Below are 23,637 nucleotides of genomic sequence, written 5' to 3'. Positions count from 1 at the left end.
CTGTGCTATGTCACAGGTGAGTGCCGTTCCCCCAGGGCAGTTCTGGGCTGCTGGGCTGTGTAGGGAGGCTCCCAGTCTGCTGAGATGATGACTGAATGGGGCTTTGTTAATTCACACTGCTCCACCTTCCCAACTCTGGGACAATCAGCTGAGGTTGCAGGGAAGGCTAATGTCCACGCCCAGTTTTGTGGTGTGTGCCTGTTATTTGAAGCACTTCCGTCACACTGGGTTGTCTGGGGCAGCTCTGGGCTATGGGGCTGGCGATGGGCAGGAGTGTTTCCTGTCCACCAGGATGATGGCTGTGAGCGGACACCCCCCTTTTCTTGGGAAGCTGTGGTGTTTAGTGAATTTTCTCAGCCACTGGATTATTGACTTTTGTCTCAGAGCTCTCTTAGTTCTGCTCTTGTCTTGACCTGCCCAAATTGCAAGTCTTTGAAGCTTTCTGTATTGGGCTTCTTAGAGTAATTGTTTTAGAAAAAGAAAAAAGGATTAAAAAAAAGGGCCCTCCTCAGAGATCCAATGGGCTATTGAAATGCTAAGAGACAAAGCAATTAGCGCCATTAAGGAAAGTTCCACAGGGCAGAGAGATCAGCTTTTCTTTGGGATTTACATATGAGCCTGAGGGCCTGAGCTCTGCCCTTCCCCTTTCTGTGTTCACCAGAACTCCAAAAATCCTCCGCTTTTATTTTGGAGTTTTTCTTGTTGTTTTTTTCTATGCCTGTCTCCTCTCTGCTGGGCTGGCTGCTCTTAGATTCTCTGGTGTCTGGTCTCAGTCTATCTATGGTTGGAGTTTGGATCAGTAGGATGAGTTTCTGATAAGGGCTGCCACTGCAGTTCTCCCTTCTCCTTCCCGGAGCTGACAGCCCCTCCTCCCACGGGACTGAGCCTGGCAGGGAGGGGTGCGGGTCCCCTGGCCACAAAAACTTACAGATTTCGCTGATCTCAGCAGTTCCACGTTTTCATGAGTGGTGTATGAAGTATGCCCAAAGTCAGATTGCTCTGTGGTGTCCAGTACATGCAGTTCCTGGCTTTCTACCTACTTTCCTGGAGGAGTAACTAAAACATACAGCTCACCAGTCCGCCATCGTCCTCTAATAGATTTTTAATTTAATAACAGTATCTTTTATTTCTATAAGATCTGCGATTTTTTTATTTACTCTTTCAAATTCTTCTTTATGCTCTTCTAGATCTTCTTTTTCTGTAATACATTTTTATTGTGAAATTTAACATATACAGAACAGTGATAACTTTCAAAGTATGATTTAACAAGTAGTTGGAGAGCAAATTTCAAATAATGTTATGGGTTACAGTTCCACAATTTCAGTTATTTCCTTATTGTGATATATAACCTATATACAGAAAGGAGATAACTTTCAAAGTATGGTTTAACAAGTAGTTATGGGTAATTTCAAAGACTGTTATGGGTTACAGTTCCACAGTTTCAGTTATTTCCTTATTGTGAAATGTAAGAAATATACAGAACCATGATAACTTTCAAAGTCCAATTTAATGAGTAGGTGTAGAGCAAATTTCAAAGAATGTTATAGTTACATTTCCACCACTTCAGTTATTTCCTTCTAGCTATTCTAATACCCTACCATCTTATGTATATATATAAATTCAGTATTTGTAAAAATTTGTTAAATCCTTTCTTGACTATTGCTACCCCTTCCTCTTGTTTAATCACTTTCTCGATCTTCAGGGATATCTAGGCAGTGACCACCCTGACTTGTTCATATTAAAAAGGGGCATCAACATTATGGGGAAGGGGGCTGCATCTGGTTGATGTTCTTAAAGAGGCTGTTGCCTTTGAGTTTTAGGACTTGTCTGGCATAGGAACCCTCTGGTGGATTTACGTTTCTGAAAAATAAACTTAGTGATTGAAACTTTTATAGAGTCTCAAGTAGGGACCTAGGTATTTTGGAATTACTGTTGGTTAGGGCATGGCACACTGTGGCTATTTGGAATGTCTAGCTGGAGTTTGCATAAGAGTAACCTCTATGATAGCCTCTTGACTCTATTTGGGATCTCTTTGCCACTGTAACCTCATTTTGTTACCTTTCTTTCCCCCTTTTGGTCAAGAATGCATTTTCAATCCCTTGATGCTATGGCCAGGCTCATTCCTGGAAGTCATGTCCCACGTCCCCAGGGATATTCACTCCCCTGGGAGTCATGTCGCATGTAGGGGGAAGATTAATGAATTTATTTGCAGATTTGAGGTTGGAGAAAAGCCACATCTTAGCAACAAAAAAGGTTCTCTGGAGGTACCTCTTAGGCATAATTACAGGAAGGCTCAGCCTCCCTTTTACAGCCCTAAGTTTCACAAGAGCAAGCCTCAAGATTGAGGGCTTGACTTATTAATTAGGGGGTTCCTAATTTCACATAACCTATATTCTGTCCAAGGCAAACAATCAGTATCTCACTTTATCCTCACTTTGTTGTACAGTCATCATCACTCTCAATTTAAACAATTATCATAACAGAAAACATCCCAAAGCTCTTATCAGCCCCTAATTATTCATCCTTAGTAATAATGTAGTACTGGTACTCTAGAGTCTTCTTGATATCCTTTATGTCCTTAGCCAACTCACTGAAGTTGGTTTGGAGATTTGTGTGTACATCTTCAATTAACTGCTCCAAGTTCTGTGTCTCCTCTGTCCTCTGGCGTCTTATTTTGGTCATTTCACTTGTCCATAGCCTCTTGTTTCTTCATGTGCTTTATGCTTTTCTGTTGTTGGCTTTGGGGCATTTGCTTATCTTGGTAAGATTATTTTGGGATTTGCAGGCTTATTTGAGTGTTTATCTGTAATTCTGCAGAGCTACAGCTTGCTGGAGTGCACTTTGCCCTGTCCTCCCAGCAGATGGCGCTCTTAAGCCATCTCCTACTCTCGAGCCTGCTCTCCCCCAGCTTTACCTGTACACTGGGCATGGCCCAAACTGGGTGGAATTCCAATCAGCACCCCAGTTCTCCATGTGCACTGGGAACTACCAGCCCTGTGGTGGGGGGCAGGCCCTGCACAGTCTGGCAGGAGTCCTCTCCAGGGCACAGTGGGACCCCCTAGCTCAAATGCACCCTAGACCCTGTCCACAGTGTGTACGTGAGCCTCTGGGGTTGGGGAGGGGCTCCTGGTGCTTCTGTTTGGCAACCCTGCCACTCCCCGCCTCCCAGTTCTGCATGCTGCGGGCTCCTGAGGAGAGAGAGTAAATGTGATCACCACAAGCCTGCTGAATCCCAGGTTCCCTCATGGGCGCTCCCAGCTGTGGGGCTGTGAAAGGTTATCTCCCCACCCAGCTGCTGAGATGGGTGCACAGGGCATAGAAAGCTGCTTCTTCCTGCGCTTGGCAGCTGGCTCCAGCTGCCAGTTTCTGGTGGCAGTCCCGGCCAAACACACTTACCCAGTCTTTTCAAGCACAGTTTCTCTGCCTCTCCATCTAAGCACCCCAGTATGCTGAAGAGGTCCCTGTCCTGCTGCTCGCACCCTGGAACTGCTGTTCTGGGGTGTTTTCTACCTTTATCTGGTCTTTTTCATGGAGAAGTTTGCTTTGCCTCTTCTAATCTGCCATCTTCTCAGAAGTCCTCCATATATTTTTTTTAAGATATTGCTTTAGGGTTTCTAGGCTACATCCTAACCTTATTACAGTCTACCTTCAAGTAAGTTTTTACCACTTCATGCATAGTATAAGAACATTATAGAAGTATACTTCCATTTTCCTTCTCCTTGACTCTTGCTATATTATAAACCCATAATAAATTTGTTATTTTTACTTTAAGCTGTCAATTATCTTTTTTTAATATTCATTTTATTGAGATATATTCACATACCATGTAGTCATACAAAACAAATCGTACATTCAATTGTTCACAGTACCATTACATATTGTACATTCATCACCAAAATCAATCCCTGACACCTTCATTACCACATGCACAAAAATAACAAGAATAATAATTAAAGTGAAAAAGAGCAATTACAGTAAAAAAGAACACTGGGTGCCTTTGTCTGTTTGTTTGTTTGTTTGTTTCCTTCCCCTGTTTTTCTACTCATCCATCCATAAACTAGACAAAGGGGAGTGTGGTCCTTATGGCTTTCCCAATCCCATTGTTACCCCTCATAAGCTACATTTTTATACAATTGTCTTCAAGATTCATGGGTTCTGGGTTGTAGTTTGATAGTTTCAGGTATCTACCACCAGCTACCCCAATTCATTAGAACCTAAAAAGGGTTGTCTATATTGTGCATAAGAGTGCCCACCAGAGTGACCTCTTGGTTTCTTTTGGAATCTCTCTGCCACTGAAGTTTATTTCATTTCCATTCACATCCCCCTTTTGGTGAAGAAGATGTTCTCCATCCCACGATGCCAGGTCTACATTCCTCCCCGGGAGTCGTATTCCATGTTGCCAGGGAGATTCACTTCCCTGAGTGTCTGATCCCATGTAGGGAGGAGGACAGTGATTTCACCTGCCAAGCTGGCTTAGCTAGAGAGAGAGGGCCACATCTGAGCAACAAAGAGGCATTCAGGAGGAGGCTCTTAGACACAATTATAGGGAGGCCTAGCCTCTCCTTTGCAGCAACAGTCTTCCCAAGGGTAAATCCTGTGGTAGAGGGCTCAACCCATCAAACCACCAGTTCCCTATGTGGGCATGTTAGCAACCATCGCGGTGGGGCAGGCCAATACCCCTGCATTCTCCACCAGCTCCTCAAGGGGGCTCTGCATATTTTTTTCTTGCTTTTTTTTTAAACTTTTTTTTTTAAATCAACTGTATGAAAAATAAAAAATTAAAAATTAAAAAAACATTCAATAAAAGAACATTTCAAGGAGACCATAACAAGGGAGTAAGAAAAAGACAACTAACCTAAGATAACTACTTTACTTCCAACATGTTCCTACTCTACCCCAAGAAAGTAACCTAATATAGCAACATTTCTTTGAACTTGTTCCTACTATACCCATCAGAAATTAACAGACCATAGTCATTCCTGGGCATTCCCAGAATGTTAAATTTACCCACGATAGCTTCTCTGTTCTTCTTGGATTATTGTTCCCCCTTCCTTAATTGCTCTCTATCGCTAGTTCCCCTACATTCTACATTATAAACCATTTGTTTTACACTTTTCAAAGTTCACATTAGTGGTAGCATATAATATTTCTCTTTTTGTGCCTGGCTTATTTCGCTCAGCATTATGTCTTCAGGGTTCATCCATGTTGTCATATGTTTCACGGCATTGTTCCTTCTTACTGCTGCGTAGTATTCCATAGTGTGTATATACCACATTTTATTTATCCACTCATCTGTTGAAGGACATTTGGGTTGTTTCCATCTCTTGGCAATTGTGAATAATGCTGCTATGAACATTGGCGTGCAGATATCTGTTCGTGTCACTGCTTTCCGATCTTCCGGGTATATACCAAGAAGTGCAATCACTGGATCGAACGGTAACTCTATATCTAGTTTTCTAAGGAACTGCCAGACTGACTTCCAGAGTGGCTGAACCATTATACAGTCCCACCAACAATGAATAAGAGTTCCAACTTCTCCACATCCCCTCCAGCTTTTGTAGTTTCCTGTTTGTTTAATGGCAGCCATTCTAATTGGTGTTAGATGGTATCTCATTGTGGTCTTAATTTGCATCTGTCTAATAGCTAGTGAAGCTGAACATTTTTTCATGTGTTTCTTGGCCATTTGTATCTCCTCTTCAGAGAAGTGTCTTTCATATCTTTTGCCCATTTTATAATTGGGCTGTCTGTACTATCATCACTGAGTTGTAGGATTTCTTTATATATGCAAGATATCAGTCTTTTGTCAGATACATGGTTTCCAAAAATTTTTTCCCATTGAGTTGGCTGCCTCTTTACCTTTTTGAGAAATTCCTTTGAGGTGCAGAAACTTCTAAGCTTGAGGAGTTCCCATTTATTTTTTCTTTTGTTGCTTGTGCTTTGGGTGTAAAGTTTAGGAAGTGGCTGCCTAATACAAGGTGTTGAAGGTGTTTTCCTACATTATCTTCTAGGAGTCTTATGGTACTTTCTTTTATATTGAGATCTTTGGTCCATTTTGAGTTAATTTTTTTGTAGGGTGTGAGGTAGGATTCTTCTTTCATTCTTTTGGATATGGATATCCAACTCTCCCAGCCCCATTTGTTGAGAAGACCATTATGACCCACTTCAGTGACTTTGGGGGCCTTATCAAAGATCAGTCAGCCATAGATCTGGGGGTCTATCTCCGAATTCTCAATTCAATTCCATTGATCTCTTTGGCTATCTTTGTGCCAGTACCATGCTGTTTTGACAACTGTGGCTTTACAATAAGCTTCAAAGTCAGGGAGTGTAAGTCTTCCCACTTCGTTTTTCTTTTTTAGAGTGTCTTTAGCAATTTGACGCATCTTCCCTTTCCAAATTAATTTGATAACTAGCTTTTCCAAGTCTGCAAAGTAGGTTGTTGGAATTTTGATTGGGATTGCATTGAATCTGTAGATGAGTTTGGGTAGAATTGACATCTTAATGACATTTAGCCTTCCTATCCATGAACATGGAATATTTTTCCACCTTTTAAGGTCCCATTCTATTTCTTTTAGTAGAGTTATGTAGTTTTCTTTGTATAGGTCTTTTACATCTTTGGTTAAGTTTATTCCTAGGTACTTGATTTTTTTAGTTGCTGTTGAAAATGGTATCTTTTTCTTTAGTGTCTCTTCAGTTTGTCCATTTCTAGCATATAGAAACATTACTGACTTATGTGCGTTAATCTTGTATCCCGCTACTTTGCTAAATTTGTTTATTAGCTCCAGTAGCTGTATCGTTGATTTGTCAGGGTTTTTCAGATACAAGATCATATCATCTGCAAACAATGACAGTTTTACTTCTTCCTTTCCAATTTGGATGCCTTTTATTTCTTTGTCTTGCCAGATTGCCCTGGCTAGCACTTCCAGCACAATGTTGAATAACAGTAGTGACAGTGGGCATCCTTGTCTTGTTCCTGATCTTAGAGGGAAGGCTTTCAGTCTCTCACCATTGAGTACTATGCTGGCTGTGGGTGTTTCATATATGCTCTTTATCATATTGAGGAAGTTTCCTTCAATTCCTACCTTTTGAAGTGTTTTTATCAAAAAAGGATGTTGGATTTTGTCGAATGCTTTTTCAGCATCTATTGAGATGATCATTTGATTTTTCCCTTTTGATTTGTTAATCTGTTGTACTACATTGATTGATTTTCTTGTCCTTGCATGCCTGGAATGAACCCCACTTGGTCATGGTGTATGATTTTTTTAATGTGTCTTTGGATTTGATTTGCAAGTATTTTGTTGAGGTTTTTTGCTTCTATATTTATTAGGGAGATTGGCCTGTAGTTATCCTTTTTTTGTGGCATCTTTGCCTGGTTTTGGTATTAGATTGATGTTAGCTTCATAAAATAAGTTAGGTAGTGTTCCATTTTCTTCAATGTTTTGAAAGAGTTTAAGTAAGATTGGTGTCAGTTCTTTCTGGAAAGTTTGGTAGAATTCCCCTGTGAAGCCGTCTGGCCCTGGGCATTTATTTGTGGGAAGATTTTTGATGACTGATTGGATCTCTTTGCTTGTGATTGGTTGGTTGAGATCCTCTGTTTCTCCTCTGGTCAGTCTAGGTTGTTCATATGTTTCCAGGAAATTGTCCATTTCCTCTACATTATCCAGTGTGTTGGCATACAGTTGTTCATAGTATCCTCTTACAATTTTTTTTAATTTCTTCAGGATCTGCCGTAATGTCACCTTTCTCATTCATTATTTTGTTCATATGGGTCTTCTCTCTTTTTGATTTTGTCAGTCTAGCTAGGGACTTGTCAATCTTGATCTTCTCAAAGAACAAACTTTTGGTGTTATTTATCCTCTCTATTGTTTTTTTGTTCTCTATGTCATTTATTTCTGCTTTAGCCCTTGTTATTTCTTTTCTTCTACTTGGTTTAGGATTGGTTTGCTGTTCATTTCCTAGGTTCTTCAGCTGATCCATTAGTTCTTTGATTTTGGCTCTTTCTTCCTTTTTAGTGTATGCATTGAGTGCTATAAATTTCCCCTTCAGTACCGCTTTTGCTGCATCCCATAGGTTTTGGTATGTTGTGTTCTCATTTTCATTTGTCTCCATATATTTAGCAATTTCTCTTGCTATTTCTTCTTTAACCCACTGATTGTTTAGGAGTGTGTTGTTTAACCTCAAGGTATTTGTGAATTTTCTAAGTCTCTGATGGTTATTGACTTCTAATTGTATTCCATTGTGGTCAGAGAATGTGCTTTGAATAATTTCAATCTTTTTAAATTTATTGAGCCTTGTTTTATGTCCCAGCATATGATCTATTCTGGAGAATGTTCCATGAACACTAGAGAAGAATGTATATCCTGGTGATTTGGGATGTAATGTTCTATATATGTCTCTTAAATCTAAATCATTCATCAGATTGTTTAGGTTTTCAATTTCCTTATTGGTCTTCTGTCTGGTTGATCTATCTATAGGAGAGAGTGATGTGTTGAAGTGTCCCACAATTATTGTGGGAACATCAGTTGCTTCCTTTAGTTTTGCCAGTGTTTCTCTCATGTATTTTGTGGCACCTTGATTGGGTGCATAAACATTTATGATTGTTATTTCTTCTTGTTGAAGTGCCCCTTCTATTAGTATGTAGTGGCCTTCTTTGTCTCTCAAAACATCCCTGCATTTAAAGTCTATTTTATCTGAGATTAATATTGCTACACCTGCTTTCTTTTGGCTGTAGCTTGCATGAAATATTTTTTCCATCCTTTCACTTTCAGTTTCTTTGTGTCCCTGTGTCTAAGATGAGTCTCTTGTATGCAGCATATTGATGGTTCATTTTTTTTTTTTTGATCCATTCTGAGAATCTATACCTTTTAATTGGGGAGTTTAATCCATTTACATTCAACGTTATAACCGTGAAGGCATTTCTTAAGCAGCCATCTTATCCTTTGGTTTATGTTTGTCATATATATTTTTCCCTCTCTCTATTAATATCCTTTAATGTACCGATACTGAATCTCTTTAGTACTGAACCTTTCTCCAAGTCTCTCTCTCCTTTCTTTGTTTCTCTGTCTGTAGGGCTCCCTTTAGTATCTGAAGTAGGGCAGGTCTCTTGTTAGCAAATTCTCTCAGCATTTGTTTGTCTGTGAAAAATTTAAGCTGTCCCTCAAATTTGAAGGAGAGCTTTGCTGGATAAAGTATTCTTGGTTGGAAACTTTTCTCACTCAGAATTTTAAATATGTCGTGCCACTGCCTTCTCACCTGCATGGTGGCTGCTGAGTAGTCACTACTTAGTCTTATGCTGTTTCCTTTGTATGTGGTGAATTGCTTTTCTCCTTCTGCTTTCAGAACTTGCTCCTTCTCTTCCACATTTGACAGTGTGATCAGAATATGTCTCAGAGTGGGTTTATTTGGATTTATTCTATTTGCAGTTTGCTGGGCATTTATGATTTGTGTATTTATGTTGTTTAGAAGATTTGGGAAGTTTTCCCCAACAATTTCTTTGAATACTCTTTCTAGACCTTTACCCTTTTCTTCCCCTTCTGGAACATAAGTGAGTCTTACATTTGGACGTTTTATATTATCTATCATATCCCTGAGGTCCATTTCGATTTTTTCGATTTTTTTCCCCATTCTTTCTTTTGTGCTTTCATTTTCTGTTCTGTCATCTTCCAGGTCACTGATTCATTGTTCAACTTCCTCTAGTCTTGTACTATGAGTGTCCAGAATCTTTTTAATTTGGTCAACCATTTCTTTAATTTCCATAAGATCATCCATTTTTTTATTTAGCCTTGCAATGTCTTCCTTATGCTCTTCTAGGGTCTTCTTGATGTCCCTTATATCCTGTTCCATGCTCTTCTTGATGTCCTTTATATCCCATGCCATGGTCTTATTGTTCATCTTTAGTTCTTTGATTAGTTGCTGTAGGTACTGTGTCTCCTCTGATCTTTTTTGATTTGGGTGCTTGGGCTTGGGTTATCCATGTCATCTGGTTTTTTTCATATGCTTTAAAATTTTCTGTTGTTTTTGGCCTCTTGGCATTTGCTTAACTTGATAGGGTTCTTTTAGGATTTGTAGACCAATTGAAATCCTTATCTCTAATTTGTCTGATCTACAGCTTCATGAGTACACTTTCTCTAACTAACCAGCAGGTGGCATCCAAGAGCCACCTGTTCCCCTCAAGCCAGTTCTCCCCCGCTTTGCCTTTGTGGTGAGTGGGGGAGTGAGTCTTGTGGGGTCCAATTGGTGTACCAAGCTTGCGTGTGTAGTTGGTATTGCCCGCCCTGTATATGGGTCGTGTGTCTGGGTGGTCAGGGAGGGGGGGCAGCTCTAACAATCAAATCTCCCTGGTGTTCCTGGAGTTTTAAAGCTGCTGCAATAGTCTAGTCTTTCAGTTCAGTCCTGCCACAGTTTGTCTCTGCCACTGACCCACAAGTCCTTGGTATGGCCCCTGAGACTTGCGAGTGGGTCCCTCTTCCAGGCCATACACCCCCGGTCCTCTGTTGAGGGATGACTGTGCTATGTCACAGGTGAGTGCCATCCCCCCAGGGTGATTCTGGGCTGCAGGACTGTGTAGGGAGGGTCCCAGTCTGCTGAGCGGACGCCCCTCTCTTCTTGGGAAGTTGTGGTGTTTAGTGAATTTTCTCAGCCACTGGATTATTGACTTTTGTTTCAGAGCTCTCTTAGTTCTGCTCTTGTCTTGACCTGCCCAAATTGCAAGTCTTTGAGGCTTTCTGTATTAGGCTTCTTAGAGTAATTGTTTTAGAAAAAGAAAAAAGGATTAAAAAAAAAAAAAAAAAAAAAAAAAAAAAAAAAAAAAAGGGCCCTCCTCACAGATCTAATGGGTTATTGAAATGCTAAGAGACAAAGCAATTAGGGCCATTAAGGAAATGTCCAGGGGGCAGAGAGATCAGTTTTTCTTTTGGATTTGCATATGAGCCTCAGGGCCTGAACTCTGCCCTTCCCCTATGTTCAGCAGAACTCCAAAAATCCTCCACTTTTCTTTTTGGGCTTTTCTTGCTGTTTATTGCCATCCTATCTCCTCTCTGCTGGAGTGGCTGCTCTCAGATTCTCTGGTGTCTGGTCTCAGTCTATCTATGATTGGTTTTTGGATCAGTAGAATGAGTTTCCGATAACAGCCACCACTGCAGTTCTCCCTTCTCCTTCCCAGCGCTGACGGCCCCTCCTCCCACGGGACTGAGCCTGGCAGGGAGGGGCGCGGGTCCCCTGGCTGCAAAAACTTACAGATTTCGCTGATCTCAGCAGTTCAACGTGTTCATGAGTGTTGTATGAAGTATGCCCAAAGTCAAGTTGCTCTGACGTGTCCAGTCCAGGCAGTTCCTGGCTTTCTACCTACTTTCCTGGAGGAGTAACTAAAACATACACCTCACCAATCTGCCATCTTGCCCTGCCCCCTGTCAATTATCTTTTAAAAAGATTTTTAAAATAAAAACATTAACCCACATATTTACCATTTACAGTGTCTTCATTTCTTACTGTACATCCAGATATCTATCTGGTATCCCATTTTTTCTTAATAACAGCTTTACTGAGATATAATTTACATATCATATAATGCATTCATTTTAAATGTACAATTCAAAGGTTTTTAGTATATTCAAAAAGTTGTGCAACGAGTACTACAATCAATTTTAGAACATTTTCAATGTCCCCAAAGAAACCACATATCTGTTGGTCACTTCCCATTTTTCCCCCAAATCCTCCAGCCCTAGGTGACCACTAGTCTACTTTCTCTATGGACTTGCAATTCCATCAGTTTTGCTCCATGTATTTTGAAGCTCTTAATTAACTGACTGACTCATTTTTTATTATGAAATGATCTTCCTTCTTGATAGTATTCTTTGCTCTGAAATCTACTTTGTCTGATATTTTTATGGTTATTCCAGGTTTCTTTTGACATTAACTCCACGGAAAGCAAAAAGATAAGTTGTAGAGGAAAGTGATTGTAATTTACTACATGGCTAAGCCCTAAATAGCATACAATCATGATAATGTAAACTTTGAATATTGAGCTATTCTAACATAAATTACAATGGCGTACAAAAAATTATAATTATGTTGGGAAGAATAGAAGGACGGTAAGTGCTTGTGTGTGTGTTTCGAGGAAAGAGGGAAGAAAGAGCTAAATCTTTGTAATTCCAAACTGGGAGGTTATTAGAAGCAGCGGTGGGTTTTTTTTTTTTTTTTTGAAATAAATTCAAAGTTACATGAATAGTTGCAAAAACAATACTAGCCCCATACACAGAATTCCATCATACCCTGACCCCCCTCCCCCGATAGCTCAATCCACCAACTTTAACATGCTGTCACATCACTATTTCTTTCCCTCCCTCCCTCCCTCCCTCCCTATCATCCATCATATATTTCTCTGTCTTCTGAACATGAGAGTTACCTGCACACATCCTTGAACATACACTATAATTCACGTATGTACTTCCCAAGAACAAGAACATTGTTTTATGTAATTCCATTAAGCACAGCTAAGAAGTATAAGAGATTCAACAATGATACAATGCTTACATTCTATATTTCCTTTTCCTTATGTCTCAACTGTGTCCCTTTGAGCCACCTGTCCTGCACCCTCCAATTCCATACAAGTTCGTCCTTAGCATTCAATTGTCATCTAGTTAGACTGTCTTTTTTTTTTCCTTTTTTCAATTGTGGAAACATATATACAGCCTAAATCTTCCCATTCCACCCCCTCCTTAGCCTTCCATTAGTGGGATTAATCACATTTAGAATGATGTTATGCTCTTTACCACCATCCATTGCTAGAAATTTCCCTTCACCTCACACAGCAACCCTACACTCCTTTCTTAACTTCCCATTGCCCCTTCCCCCATTTCTCTTAACCCAAACTCTGATTTCATCTCTATGGTTATATTCTCTGATAATTTCTTTGTGTTTACTGTGGGGCTTAAAATTAACCTCTTAAATCCCTATCAATCTTGTTTTTCTTTCATACCACCTTCACTTCAATAGGGCACATAAACTATGTTCCTATACTCCTTCATTCCCCCACCTTTATATAGTTGTCTAAAATTACATATTTTACATTGAGTTCAAAACCACTAATTTGTCCTTAGAGTTTGTGTATTTTTTATCATGTAGGAAGTAAATAGTGGAGTTATAGTTCAAAAATTATTGACTTCTATTTGTTTTCCATTGTGTTTGGAGAATGTTCTTTGAGTATATTCAATTTTTTTTTTTTTAATTTCTTGAGGCTTGTTTTATGCCCCAGCTTATGGTCCCTTCTGTAGAAAGATCTGTGATCACTAGAGAAAAATGAGTGTCCTGGTGATTTGAGATGTAAGGTACTATATATGTCTGTTAAAATTCTCTGTATCTCTTTCTCCTTTCTTTGTCTCTCTGTTGGTAGGGCTTCCTTTAGAATCTGAAGTAGGGCAGGTCTTTTATTGGCAAAGTCTCTCAGCATTTGTTTGTCTGTGAAAAATTTAAGCCCTCCCTCAAATTTGAAGGAGAGTTTTGCTAGGTAAAGTATTCTTGGCTGGAAATTTTTCTCTCTCAGAATTTTAAATATGTCATGCCACTGCCTTCTCACCTCCATAGTGGCCACTGAGTAGTCACTACCTAGTCTTATATTATTTCCTTTGTATGTGGTGAATTGCTTTTCTCTTGCTGCTTTCAGAACTTGCTCCTTCTCTTCAGTATTTGAGAGTCTGATCAGAACATGTCTTGGGGTGGGTTTATTTGGATTTATTCTATTTGGAGTTTGCTGGGCATTTATGCTTCGTGTGTTTATATTGTGTAGAAGGTTGGGGAAGTTTTCCCCAACAATTTCTTTGAATACTCTTTCTAGACCTTTACCCTTCTCTTCCCCTTCTGGGACACCAATGAGTCTTAAGTTTGGACGTTTTATTTTATCTATCGTATCCCTGAGATACATTGCGATTTTTTCAATTTTTTTCTCCATTCTTTCTTTTGTTCTTTCATTTTCTGTTCTGTGGATTTCTAGGACACTGAGATGTTGTTCAGCTTCCTCTATTCTTGTATTGTGAATATCCAGAGTCTTTTTAATTTGGCCAACAGTTTCTTTTATTTCCATAAGATCTTCTATTTTTTTATTTACTCTTGCAATGTCTTCTTTATGCTCTTCTAGGGTCTTTTTAATGGCGCTTATATCCTGGGCCATGGTCCTCTTGATGTCCTTTAAATCCTTTGCCATGTTTTCGTTCTTTGATTGTAGTTCTTTAATTAAATTTGCGAGGTATAACGTTTCTTCTGAAATCTTGATTTGTGTGTTTGGAGCTGGATTCTCCATATCATCTGGTTTTATCATATGCATTAAGATTTTCTGTTGTTTTTGGCCTCTTGGCATTTGTTTTGCTTGATAGGGTTCTTTCAAGTTGTATCAAAAAAAAAGGGATATCGATCTAATTTTTCAGAGACACAGTTTGGTGATGTACACTTTCTCTAAGTAACCAGCAGATGGCGTCTGTGAGCCACCTATATCCCTCCAGTCAGTTCTCAACCTTTTTTCCCCGCATAGTGAGGGGAAATGATTCTTGTGTGTTCAGTTGGAGAGCTCAGCCTGGGCGTGCCGCTGGAGTCGCCCGCCCTGAATGTGGGGTGCGCGCACGGGTGGCCAGGGAGGAAGGGCAGCTCTCTCTCGGTGTCCCGTAAACCACAAGACTTGGCGTAGTGCCCCTGGGTTCTCCGAGTGGATCCCCCCTCCCAGCCGTGATCCTCCCTCAGCCGAGGGGGATGCCGTGCTACGTCATCAGTGTGCGCCATCCCTCTAGGGAAGCCCTGGGCCGCTTGGCTGTGCTGCGGGGCTCTCAGCTCGTTTCAGAATGCAGAATGTGTGAGGCTGTCTTTATTGCAATGCCTTGTGGGCTGAGAGCAGCTGAGGTTTTCTCCACAGAGAGAGAGCGAAAGATGGAATATTTCCCCCGATTCTCCCGAGGTCAGTTGTCACCAAAAGCCTCTGTCTGCTTGTTGAGGATTCGCTGTCTGTATTGAGCAGTTATTGTTAAAACCTCACTTGGAGCTAGGCTGAGAAAGTGCATGGCGTGGCTTCCATGAGGGAGGGGCTCCCGGCTCTAGGTTCTCGGCTCTCAGTGTGGGTCCGAATTTTACTGACAGATTTTATGCTGTGATCTCGGGCATTCCTCCGAATTCACGTCGGTGGAAGTTGAGTGTACTGTCACGTTTGTCTCCCCACTATCATTCCAGGTTATTTACTGGTTTTTTGTTCATTTATGAATTGTTCTGGGGGAGACTAAGTCTTCCACTTCTTTCTATGCCGCCATCTTCCTAGAAATCTGGGTTTTTATAGGCTGGTTTTTTGGTGCAGTGTTGCAGAGGTTCTGCAATCCCTTGGCAGAGTCTGCAGCAAAGGTGGCAACCACATCAGTGGCATCAAGGGGCACAAAAAGCCTCCTAACATTTTGGAACCTAAGTTTGGGAACTTGAGTTGAAGACGCTGTAAGGACAGAAGCAGGATACACCAATAAAAGATAGTGTCTTCATTACCATATTCCTGATTGTTACTCAATAGAGAATTCCAACTGCCTTAGACTTCCAGAAACAAGACTTCAAGAACAGAAACAGTCAACTAACATTAGATCTAAGGCAACTGCAGAGACCTCAGCACCAAATTTGTGGCTCTTCCATTCAATCTTTTGACATTAATGTTACTCCACTATTCTTTAGTCTCTGCTTCTCTTCATGCCCCAACTGGCTGTTGACTCCACACCTTTTCTGTACCTACAGCTTCTTCTAACTTTGTAGTGTCAGGAAGACAGTATAATTAAACTTGTTTATAGCCCATCACAACACTCATGGCCTCACTAAACACATAATATCCTCCCAGAATATGCTTCTGTTGCCATTTCCCAGTTTGGTTTGTCCATGTTTGGATACTTTTTATATTAGGCTATTTCACAAATTGGCCTCCATTTATTAAGAGGCAAACTCCATTTCAAACAGCTGTGGCTGGGGGGTCTAATGCAACAATATTGCTACTTAGTGGTGCCTCATCTGTGAGATGGTCTAAGCTAAGGCAGTAGATTGAGGGTAGGTAAAATGCGGTTAATGACTGGGAGATGGAACACCCACTGAGGGAAATTTCCATTCTAAGGACAGAGAAATAGGCAAATGTTTAATTAATTGATCGTGTGCAGTTGAGAGAGGTCTTTATATATAATAAGATCACGTAGGGGAGGGTAAGAACACAAAGTGGATGATGTCAGATGGGACTAGGCAGTAGTGGCATTGCATTAAATACTCACATATGAGAGGAATGAAAATTTCTCAAATTATTTGCAGTGTGTCTTCTGAGTTAGTGGATTTGGATGTCTGTGGAAGTTCAGAGCAATTGGTTGCCTTGGTCATATTTAGATTAAGAGGAAATAGGAAGCCAGTCACAAAAGACCACATATTGTATGATTCCATTTATGTAAAATGTCCAGAATGAACAAATCCATAGAGACAAGAAAGTAGATTAGTTGTTGCCTAAGGCTGGGAGTGGTGATGGTGAGAGAAATGTGGGGGGAGGTCTGGAGTTTCTTTCTGGGATAATGAAAATGTTCTGAAAATGATGGTTGTGATGGTTTCACAAGTCTGTAAATATACTAAAAACCATTGAATTGTACACTTTAAATGGGTGAATTGTATGGTATATGAGCCATATCAATAAAGGTGTTTAAAAAAAAAAAGGGGAATGGGAGCTTTCCTGAAATTCCAGTATTACTGTCTTGAAATCTTATGTTTTTCCTGAACCATGGAAAACCAAAATTATAAAGGAAAGTGGTCTACACTACCCAGTGTTACTGTTACTTATAGGCTATGGAGAAAGAGCCAATAAAAAAAACCAATTAATCAAGTCTAAGCTTCTGACATTTATGTAAATATCAATACATCAATACCTATGTCAAATAAATGGATTCGATTTAAACCTATATATCTAAATTTTTGTCAGGCATAAATATCATCTTCTTTAAAAAAGTAAACTCCTGGTATGAAAGGATAGTATTTTATGCAAATGGCAGTTAAATAAATTCAATCTAGCTTGTTGGTAGCTTAATTTTAAAATAGTCTCCAAGAAACTGATAGCATGGCTGTTAGCCTAGAAGGAAGGTTGGAAAGTGTTAGTGAGATGGTATGGGGTGCCAGTAAGGGCAGTCAACCACAAATTAGAACACTTGGGGGTTAGGTCTGCCCTGCCTCTTTCAGGTTGTGATCTGGGCAACTCACTCCTGACGCTTGTTTCCGCATTTATAAAATGGAAATAATATCTGAATTACCTATCTTATTGGTTATTGGGAGAATCAAATGAGTTAGCATGTAAAAATACTTCAAACAATTAAGGTGCCCTGCAAATGTATGATATTTGTTATCATTAAGCTAGATGCCATTTAGTTAACTTAATTCCCATGATAATGGTTTTAAAAGGTAGCATTGTGCTGTCTTCCCCTCCTTTATGCTTAAAATTCCATTTGCACTCACAAGGAGCATTTTGTAAGTTTATTCTGAAGCCATCAGGACATGTGGCTATCAATTTAATATCTTTAAGAACATTGTTCCTAGAAATGTTGCTGCAAATACCCTGAACAGCCCTCTTCCAAATATGAAACAGGCCTGTAGGTTAAAACTCATTTCCTAAGAGATGAGGGCTGGTAATAACACTGCTATCTTATCAGAAAAGGTTAAAAAGGGTCCTCCAATCTCAAATTTTATTTGGAACACATCACATTTTGTCAAACAAATAAAGAAAATGAATTTCCCAAAATTTTATTAAAAATGGACTCTGTCATCAGCTATCTTATTGCAAAGATGAAATCTCATGATAGAGCAGTAAAGTTTGCTGTAATAACAAGCTTCAAGCAAATATAAATTCTTTGTGCAGTTCTTGAACTCAAGAGCTATTTGCCATAAAGAGAGGTGTTTTCTTATTTCCATGAGTCATGGGAAAACGTTTTTCCACAAGGCTTTCTGTTCATTAAAAAAGCTTTTAAATTGTTAAGGCAAACTCTGAAAAATTAGAAAACAATTCACAATCCTTTTCTTAAAATTAAAAAATTTTATTATTTGGTACTCTTTTGATGTAAAAACTGTCTTTTTTTCCCTACATCTTTTCTCTCTCTCTTTTTTTTAACCTTTTCTCTTAAAAGACTCCAAATAACTTTATCCAATCAGCCATAGCAGGCCCCTAGTAGATACAAAACTCAAGCTAAAGGGTATCTGTTAAATATATTCTTTAACATACATAAATACATTTGATTAGGATTGCTTTAAACTGGATACATTTTAGATCAAATTTCTCCTTAGCATGTTTGGTTTTAGAAGGTGCTCAAGTAAATGTCTAGGAGCAAAATATTTCTATGTGACATTCCTTTCCAACTGAAAATATTTTAAAGAACAAATGAAACTGAACATGACTAACGTATATCACAGTATCAATTCCATTAGTATTTCCCTAGCAAGCTTTCCCCTGGCATTTTTGCATACATGTAAGAGTCAGTCTTGGAGGGCAACGGGGGTGTAACATTTAATTTTTTCTTTAGTTCCATTAGAGCTGAACAGATATGTGCCCAGTGGTATAGGTATTCAATGGCAGAGTTACCCAATTTCCATACTTCAATTCGGGAATGAGCTGCACCAAGAAAAAAAGAGAAAAGTTAGAGAGTGGATAGTTCTGTACTTTAATTATTAAAATAATAACTTCTAGTGTTCTGATTAGTGTTTTAGATATATTGTGAGTCAAAATCATATAGCAGAATCTTATTTAAGTATGTAATTATATGAAAAGAATAAACTTTGTTATATTCATGTAATGGATGACTACCCAGCAGCTAACATAGAACTCAGAGCTACATCTATCCTTACGGATAATCTCAAAAAACATATTGCTGAACACAAAAAGTAAGTTGTAGAATACTATGTATTTTTGGATACAATTTTAAAAGTTTAAAAAAACAAAAAAACCCTGCCAAAATAATCTTACACTGTTTATGGATTCATAAGCATGTAGTAAAAGAAATCATGCATGAAAGTGATAAACACCAAATTCATAATAGTATTATCTCTAGGGAGGAAGAAAAGAGAATGGGATCAGGGACAGGTAGAAAGCCTCACCTGCTCCTATATTTTATTTCTTTAAAAAAAAGTGTGTCTCAAATTTGGCATAATGTTAAGGTTGGATATAAAATATAGTTTGGAATGACTACACAGGTATTATTCTCGATAGTTCTATGTTTGAACTATTTCCCAATTAAAAATAAATTTAAAATATATTATCACTGCACACTATTACACATTTAGTTTGTTAAACTGCAAAATGTTAAACTGCCATTGAAGTTATTTTTTCCCAGGAATCAGTGACTAATATCCAGACAGAATGGTACAATGGAAAGAATAATTACTTTAGAATTGGACTAATCTGGGTTCCAATCTTTACTCAACTAACTTTGTGATCTTGAGCAGGTCACTTAATCACTCTGAGCCTGTTTCATCTTCCATAAGACAAGGATAATATCTCAGAGTCATTACGAAGATTAATAAGAAAAGATATACAAAGATCTGTCACCAAGTAGTTGCTTAAAAAATGTTAATTACCCTCCTGTTTTCAAACCTATGTTTTATTCATTTTTATTACTTCCAGAGAGGAACACAGTGCCTAGCTCAATAAATAACTGATGATTTGAATTGAACGAAAGTTAAGTTATAATTGGAAAAGGTTTAAATATAAAAAATTTTCATTTAATAGCTCAGTATCAATAATGACAATTATGTTACTCATGGATATCTATTAGAATTGCAAAACGGAATACATTTTATTTCCCTGTCTTCTGTCAGCAGGAAAGACCAGGATTCCCTGGATTAGGTTTAGATTTCCTAGGTTTTGAAGGTATTATTACAGCAAAAGGTATAATATGGGATACAAAAGGCACATAAAGTGGGAAATATTCTGAAGTATCAATTTTTATTTGAGGCTTTAAAACACATGGGTACAATTAATTTTTAAAAATTTGCTCTCCATTTTAACACATGCACACACTCTTTTCTTGCTCAATTGTAAGTGTTCAATAAATGTGCAATTGAAACAGCATTAAATTATGGAATAATTGAGTTAGGTTTCTCAAATACTAAACGTCTTTCCAGATTACAGCTCAGTAACATTAGTGACAATTATGAATAAAAACAAAAACAGATACCAGTGATGAAAGCACATTACAAATACCTGATTTCATCTCATTTTATGGGCAATATTAAACTCATCAATACATATACTGAGGGTATATTTGTTATAATAGATCTCTTTTTGCATTTATTGGCTTCATGAAACCTTTACAAAGTAAATGCTATAGGTTTCCAATTATTATTTTGATGATCTTTAATATTGTTCTAATGTTATAAAGCTAAATTAAATAACATAACATTTCACCCTAGGACACTTCTAAACCCAGTCCTAACTAATTTTCTGAGATATGTAACAGCTCTGCTGTTCCCCACAGCTTTTATCCTGTAGTTCTCAAATCTGCATTAAGAGTTCTGTTCCAGTGACGCCTGCTTATCCGAACATCCAAATAAACAGACCCCTATCTGCAGCCATTATTAAGCTAGTCTGCCATCTCCACGGTGATTCAAGGACACGGAGGAGAGGGGGACCGAGGTCACCCCCCTTTCACCCCCTTTCACAAGCCCCTGTTGCTTATTTCCTGTCTTACTGTTACAAGGGACAGAAGCTCCGAATCCGTCTGGGCGGTGGTTACTGCTTGCCTGTCCTTTGTAACCAGAGATTGATGCCTCTAACGAAGCCAGTGCCGCGCTGCTGGGTTCCCCAACAAAGGTTGAGGGCTACTGCCCCCTTGTGGTGGGGAGAGGCCAGGTCTTTGCAGCTCGGCAGACCACAGAGCCAGTTTGCAGTCATTTGGTAATTCCTTCAGATACACAACTTTTATTTCTTTCCTAATCATAAAAGATGATGCTTTTGTACTTTGCCTTGGAAAAGGTAACAGTAAATTATTTGAAGACATCTAAGGTATAAAGAATTGCTCCTTCGAATCTGTTTCTGGACCTATTGATTCAGAAAATTTTATTGAATTTTTGCAGGTTGTAGTTTTATCAAACTTTTAATTACATAGGGAAGTCATTATCCGGGAAACATTGGGATATTACAGGATATTTCTAAATTAAAACTCCATTTCTAATTCCCTGCTTTAATACTGGATTAATTAAGTTAAATCCTTTTTGGGAATTATAGACAATTAGTCTAATTGCCTATACAATTAGATACACAAAGCAAAAAGAATAAAATACTTAAAATTAAACTTTGGTATATATCAGTAAAATTGCATTAAAAAAATTAAACTTTGGGTCCAAAAGCTAAAGTGTAACTGTTCCTTTAAACTAACAACTAACCCAAGATCAGCAGCATTTCTCAAATGATCCTCTCCTTTGTCATTAGTTCTCTTAGTTTTAGTTCTTGTATTTCTATAGTTTCACATATCCTATGCCACTCCTTAATTGCACTGAGCTGGAGGTTCATGCAACATTATGTACTAAAAAGGGTGTGTGTGCCTGTGAATTTCTATCAGTTTTTATGTTGGCGGGAGAACTCATATTTATCATGGCAGTTGATCACTTAATATGTCACTGCTAATTTAATATGGTCCCAAAGGCACCGTAGAGCACTGCTTCCCAGAGTTATCAGGAAAGAATCAGTGTTACCTGGGAAGGTGAAAACACATTGTTCTTGAGTTATCAAAGCTTGGGTGGAAGTTTTTCCAAGTAGAACACTGAGTTCTTGCTGGTACATTAGTCTCATTCCTATTATAAGCATAATGGCTGGCTTTTTATTTATTGGCTTTTTTCATGACGGAGGTATATATCAAATTATGTGTGAATTGAAATTAATGCAATTTATCTTTACAAAAATTCATAGTTTAATACAGTGGCCTCCAAGCTCTTTTGATTAGGTAAAAATTTTGAGCATGAGCCCCATTATCTGTGTATTTATTTATGAATTATCTTAAAACATTTTAAAACAAAAAATATAAATTAGACAATGATGAGATAATAATCATTATTTAAAAAATGATATTTTGTCTTACATCCCAAAGGATAGTCTTTTAGACCTTCTGGGGTGCTTGTGTTGTACTTTGAAGGCTACCAAATTAAAATATGAAAGAAATGGAATGGATGATCCTTTTCTACATGGATTAAATATGCATTCAATTTTCCTCCCTTCTAAAACCCTATGAAAATTACCAATATTTCGTGCCTACTCCTTTCTCCTCAAAGCACCAACACCTCCTCTCCCATCCTCACTTGCTCTCTGATGACCTTGCTTCTGACTTCACTTTAAAAACTGAAGCAATCAGAAGACAACTTCTATAGGCTCCCATCAGCACATCTGCCCATTTATCATAATCTACACCCACATACTCTACTCTCTTGCCATCTTTAGCCAATTCCTCCACTTGTGCACTAGAGCCAGGGTGGTTATATAGTTTATTGTCTAGACTGGGTCACTTGAGAGAGAAAGGGGACACTAAGACCACTAGGAGGACACGTTAAAACTGGGATTGCCCAAATAAATAGGGAGGTATGGTTACTCTAACAAAGTCCTATTCTCTCTCATCTACTTGAAAATATTGCTCCAGGAAATCTTCTATATGTCTTCAACATTGTTTGCTTTCTACATGATTATTCCCATCAGAATCAAACCTGCTATAATCTCTCCCATTTAAAAAACAAAATAAAACTTTATTGTCCCAGTTTCCCCCTCAGTTACAGCACCATTTCTTTGCCCCCTTTTGCAGTAAAACTTTCAAAGAATTGTCTCTACTTACTGTCTCCTCCCCACCCTTTCTTTCATAAACTCACTCCAATTAGGTTTTTGCCCCCACCTGTCAATCAAAACTGTTTTGTCTGGGTCACCAATTACCTTTTGTTGCTAAACCCAATAGCCAATTCTCAGTTTTATCTTACTTGACATATCAGCACATTTCATCACTCATTCCTCCTTGATACATTTTCTTCATTTGGCTTCCAGGACACCACATTCTCCTGATTTTCCCTCTACTTCATTTTTCTCAGTCCCCTTGTCTGAATCCTCCTCATCTCCCATGCAACTTAACATTGGAATGTCCCAGGCTTAGTCCTTTGTCCTCTCTTTTTCTACATCCACACTCATTCTCTTGAGTGATCCCATCTAGGCTTTGAAAATCTCCTATTCACAAATGAATCTCAAATATGTATCTCTAGCCTAGACCTCTTTTCAAAACTCTAGATTTGTTTATCTATCTATTCACATCTCTACTTGCATGTGCGATAGACATCTCAAACTCAGCATGTCAAAACCTGAACACTTCATCTCCCCCCAACAAAGCCTGCTCCACCTACAGTGTTCCCCATCTCAGTTGATGGTAACTCCATTGTTCCAAATCCCTGGAGTTAACCTTAATTCCTCTGTTTCTTTCTAATCCAGCACCCAAACTGACAGGATATATTTATATGGAATATGACCACTCCTCACCATGACCCCTGATAGCTTCATCATCTCTTATGTGATTCCTGCAACAGCCCAACTGATCTCTCTGCATCTTTCTTTAACCCCCAAAGTGCCTTCTTATCACAGTAGCAGTGTGATCCCTTTAAAAC

General features: G+C 38.7%; 1 protein-coding gene across 1 annotated transcript in view; it reads right to left on the bottom strand.

The window, feature by feature from the left end:
• Nucleotides 1-18,103: 18,103 nt before the first annotated feature.
• Nucleotides 18,104-23,637, bottom strand: part of EFCAB5 (EF-hand calcium binding domain 5) — a 183,750-nt gene continuing 178,216 nt past the window's right edge. Inside the window, 1 exon segment of the mRNA XM_037808987.1 lies at nucleotides 18,104-18,625. Coding sequence (XP_037664915.1) covers nucleotides 18,438-18,625 — 188 coding nt within the window. The 3' untranslated portion in view covers nucleotides 18,104-18,437.

Source organism: Choloepus didactylus, chromosome 18 (assembly GCF_015220235.1).
Source record: "Choloepus didactylus isolate mChoDid1 chromosome 18, mChoDid1.pri, whole genome shotgun sequence".
In the NCBI taxonomy this organism is placed as follows: domain Eukaryota; kingdom Metazoa; phylum Chordata; class Mammalia; order Pilosa; family Megalonychidae; genus Choloepus; species Choloepus didactylus.
Note: the sequence above shows the minus strand (reverse complement) of the source record. Positions and strands in the feature narration are given on the sequence as shown.